The sequence below is a fragment of the Cryptomeria japonica genome, chromosome 11 (assembly GCF_030272615.1).
Source record: "Cryptomeria japonica chromosome 11, Sugi_1.0, whole genome shotgun sequence".
Taxonomy (NCBI): domain Eukaryota; kingdom Viridiplantae; phylum Streptophyta; class Pinopsida; order Cupressales; family Cupressaceae; genus Cryptomeria; species Cryptomeria japonica.
In genome coordinates, this window is record NC_081415.1 from 676126637 (window position 1) to 676131449 (window position 4813).

General features: G+C 34.0%; 1 protein-coding gene across 1 annotated transcript; it reads left to right on the plus strand.

The window, feature by feature from the left end:
- Positions 1–2007: 2007 nt before the first annotated feature.
- Positions 2008–3728, plus strand: LOC131038159 (E3 ubiquitin-protein ligase PUB23-like). Its single transcript, XM_057970505.2, has one exon. It carries the CDS (start codon positions 2069–2071, stop codon positions 3290–3292), a length of 1224 nt encoding a protein of 407 aa, XP_057826488.2. The 5' UTR covers positions 2008–2068; the 3' UTR covers positions 3293–3728.
- Positions 3729–4813: the final 1085 nt, after the last annotated feature.

The following is a 4813-nucleotide window of genomic DNA, read 5'->3' on the forward strand; positions in this document are numbered from 1 at the left end:
TTTTTATTTGAATTAAGTTTTTTTCTTATCATAGCTTTTTAGTTGATATATTTGAGACCTTTACATTAATGATCAATGATATAAATGGGAAATGAACATTGACTTGTGCATTAAAATGTATTTTTTCTTCTCTCTATGATAGCGAATGGTCTCATTTATTACTATTCGAAGCATTGGACTTTTTTTCTTATTTTGGACTTCGATTAACTAGTATAATTATATATTTTTTTAAATATATGTAAAATAATGTGGAGAGATATCACATAATTGTCTTGCATGTTTATTAATTGTCAAGAAGGACATGGAGCAAAATAATGCTGCACTCTTTCACTCTCATTAAAGATGTAGACAAGTGGCAATAATTTTATTTTATTCAGATTAATAAAATAATACTTATAGAGAAACTAAAATATGCATGCATTTGCCTATCATCTACATGTCAAATCAAAATCAATTTTTTGCTTATTTGCCTATCATCTACACATCAAATCAAAATCAATTTCTTGTTTAAGGATGTTTGTATGTCATTGTAGATGCCTCTCGGCACAAAATAATGCTGCACTCTTTCACTCTCATTAAAGATGTAGACAAGTGGCAATGATTTTATTTTATTCAGATTAATAAAATAATACTTATAGAGAAACTAAAATATGCATGCATTTGCCTATCATCTACATGTCAAATCAAAATCATTTTTTTGCTTATTTGCCTATCATCTACACATCAAATCAAAATCAATTTCTTGTTTAAGGATGTTTGTATGTCATTGTAGATGCCTCTCGGCATAATTAGTTCAATTTTTATGTAACAACATATAAGTTAAATATTTTGCGTGAAAGTTGGTAAACTTGAACTTAATTTGTGTATTTTTTTCAACACATTTTTTAAGATGAATCATTGATATCACAATTTATTTATGTTTCACAACTATAACATATTAACTATCAATAAAATAAAAAAATTGATTAATTAAAATAATATTAAATAACAAATTAACATCTTAAAATAATTAGTTGTTCTTTCGTGGTGTGATTGTGTATGTTTTTTTGTGAAAAAAAGAAAGAACAGCTAACTACATTATGGATTGTGGAAAATTGTTATCTCTAATCTTAAAATAATTTCAATTGTTTTCAAATAAATATTATTAAAATATCTATTTTAATAAAACTATTACAATTTCATTGTGCTGGCCGATTTGAACAAGTGAAGTGTGGCCTCACTTCCAGGTCAAAAGTGTTTACCCGTTTTTTTTTTTAAAAAAAACAACAACTATTACAAACAATAATACAACACTAAACCCATGTAGAAATAAAAAAATAATTAAAATAATAATAAATAAATAAACAATCCCAACCAAAATGCCCTTGAAAGCCTTCAATTCTTTGAAAGTTCCATAGTGCACACTATAGTTTCCTCATGTCTTCGTATATTTATAGATAAATAACCGTCCACTTTCAAACGGATTTTTAAAACATAATATGTGGTCTTCCCTTTCCCTGTTAACCGTGGTTTTCGCGTTGGCAAATCCGTTCCGAGAATTTTTCAAAAATATTTAATGCCTCATAAACGGTCAAAATTTACGGCTGGAGAAAACAGAAATCGTCCACAAAAAGAAAAGGAAGGCGCCTACCGACAATTCTGAATCCCATTTGACCGTACTCACTAATTCAATAAAATTCAAATAAACATAATTTTTAATTTGAAATAAAACGAACAAATTACGGTCAAATGTACCTCCCGAAAAGACGTTGCCGGTGATGAGACTGCCGATATTTGACTATGCCATTCAATGTCCTGATAACACCTGCCACATTTATGTATAAAATGGAAGACCGCCTGCTTTAGGTCTATTTTAGAGCAGCAGCAGGTTGCAATCCACGCAGAACCCACGTAGAACCCGCGGTGACATGGTTTCCTCCTTCCCGTATGCGATATTTTCGCTCAATGAAATCATATAAGCATTGGTGGCATCCTCAATCACCACTATACATTTCAACTCCACAACTCCTCGGCCTTGTAAAGAAAATCCCACACTCGGCTCTCTCTGTTATTTGGTGTGTGGAAGCATATGGATTCCACAGAGGTGGAAATTCCTTCGTATTTCTCGTGCCCCATATCCATGCAACTCATGACAGATCCTGTCACGCTCTGCACCGGTGCGACCTACGACAGGCAGAGCGTTGAGAAGTGGATGTTTACACTGGGGAACAACACCTGCCCTCTCACAAAGCAACCCCTTCACAACATTGAGCTCACACCCAACCACACGCTGCGACGCCTCATCCAACACTGGTGCGTCCTCAACTCCTCCTCTGGCGTCCAACGGATCTCCACTCCCCGGCCACCACTCGATGCAGATCGCCTCAATAAATTACTCCTAGACATGGCATCATTTCAAGTGAAGGCGTTGAAGAAGCTGAGATCTTTGGCTGGTGAGAGCGAGAGCAACAGGCGATTAATCGCTTCCTCTGCCGCACCGGCTGCCCTAATCTCTGTTATTGAAAGTCATTCCACAGAGAACGATGAAGTGGGTTGCTGTTACGATGCTGCAGTCGCCTGCGAGGAAGCATTGGGAATTCTTTATTCTCTTCCTTTGCTGGATGAGACGCTTGATTCGATCGCCACAGGCAAGTGTCTTGCCTCCCTGGCCTCCGTTCTCAAGAGAGGCACCTCCAACGCACGATTTCATGCCGCCATGCTGTTGCAGACGCTAACAAGGAAAGGCCTGGAGCGGCTTGTTATGAACGCCAACGGTGAGTTAATAGAAGGGCTGCTGGAGCTGTTGACTGAAGAGGTGTGCCACCAGGCTACAGTAGCTGCCCTTGAAATGCTCACAGCCATCACTTCCAACAGCCAGCACAGCAGAATAAACGCTATCGAGGCAGGGGCGGTGTCTGTGTTGATCGAATCTCTTCCTGATCAGACTCCCGAGAAAAAATGCAACTGTGAGAGGATGTTATGTCTTCTCAACGTGTTGTGCGGATGTGCAGAAGGAAGGGCCGCCGTGGCCGACCACGCCATGGGCATTCCTGCAGTCTCTAAGAAAATAATGAGAGTCTCCGACTTGGCAACGGAAAAAGCCTTTCGGATTCTCTGGTTGCTTTGTAAATTATCTCTTTCGAAGCGAGTAGTTGATGAAATGTTGCAGACTGGTGTAGTCACCAAACTGTGCTTGCTCCTGCACAGCGAATGCACGGTGAAGACCAAACGTAAGGTAAATGAGATGTTCAAATTGCATCGTACATACTGGAAGAGCGCATCCTGCTTTCCCTCCTTAAATTTTCAGGAATAAGTAAGACACGGCATGAATTCAATATGGAAACTATTTTAATCATATATCTCGTATGACTCGTCTTCAGCTATGCAAGAAAAATGCACTGAGCAGAGGCTCCTTTGATCATATACTCAGCGCTCCCTCAGTGTTAACAATGATGAAACATCCATAAATGTAAAACCACTATGATGGTAATATAACGTAATGCCTATTCTTGAAACTAACTGAATAATCGTGCGAGGCAAAAAGCTTCAAATCCAGCGGATGATGAGATGAGATCAATGCGGATTCTAAATTAGCATTTGGCTAAAGTCTGCACTAATTTGATTACAACTTCCTTTTCCCTTACGAAATGCAAAGGACCAATGCAGCAGTTCACCTATTTTTGCATACCGTTGGAGAATTATTAGGGTAAACTGGCTCTTTGATTTTCAACCTTTTCATAATTATTAAATTCTAAGTGTTCTCTAATTATTAAATTTTAGAGGTAAATAATAAAAGGTGCAGTTATATAGTAAATATATTATTGAATTTTTTAATATAATTGCAGTCTTTTCTCATCTTTGAGTTTTTTAAATTTTAAGTCATATCTATTATCATTACTTCAAGATAAATTTCCAAATTATGTAATATGTTTATTAACATTAGTTTTAGAAGTATATCATCATATTTATATAATTAAATATTTTATGATTATTTTTAAATATTATTAAATTCAATAATCAAAAATATTTTTTGGTTAATAAAATAGGATAATTATTTATTATATTAGATAGATGAAATGTAAAATTGTTATTGATTGTTTGACTCTTGAAAAGTGTAATATTTAAATAAAGTTTTATTTTTAAAATATTAAATATATTTTAATTCAATACAAATTAATTGAAACTAATACTATATTTAAGACATCTATACGTATGTTTCTATAAAATAATTATAATTTGTAAATATTAAATTACTACAAAGTAACTTTAAAGTAAATTTTTACTACTATTATTTTGTTGGGATGATAATTATTGAAACTTGTATTCTCGTAGTGGTTAATCACATTCTAAAGATTTTCAACATAACCTCAATAGGTTGAACTTGAATATGCATGAGAATATTAGAGATAACCAATGACTTGAACATTTAAAATTAATATCTAGTGGAAAATTTTAAAAATAATATGTCTTATCTTTATTAAATACAAAAAGACATTTTTAATCTATAAACATGACACATATGAGAAAACATATCTAGAAATATTGTCCTATCTCTCAAGATGACATTGTGCAAAGTGAATAATATTATCCTTAGAGGTTAAAAAAAGTGTATCTAGTACCAAGCATCTTGAGTATGAACATATATTTATGATATCTATATTTATGGTTTTATAAATTTTAAATTACTACAAAGTATACTAAAGATGATAATGGAGGAAATGATATCACAAAATAATAAGATGTCAAAGAAGAACTCCATAGCTCTACAAGCCAAATAGAAAGAAATCGACAAGAGGCAGGCAAAGAAGAAACATCATTTGGTCTCTTCCCTAGT

Excerpts from the sequence above, each read along its gene's own strand:
- LOC131038159 (XM_057970505.2), top strand. The coding sequence starts at position 2,069 with ATGGATTCCACAGAGGTGGAAATTCCTTCGTATTTCTCGTGCCCCATA.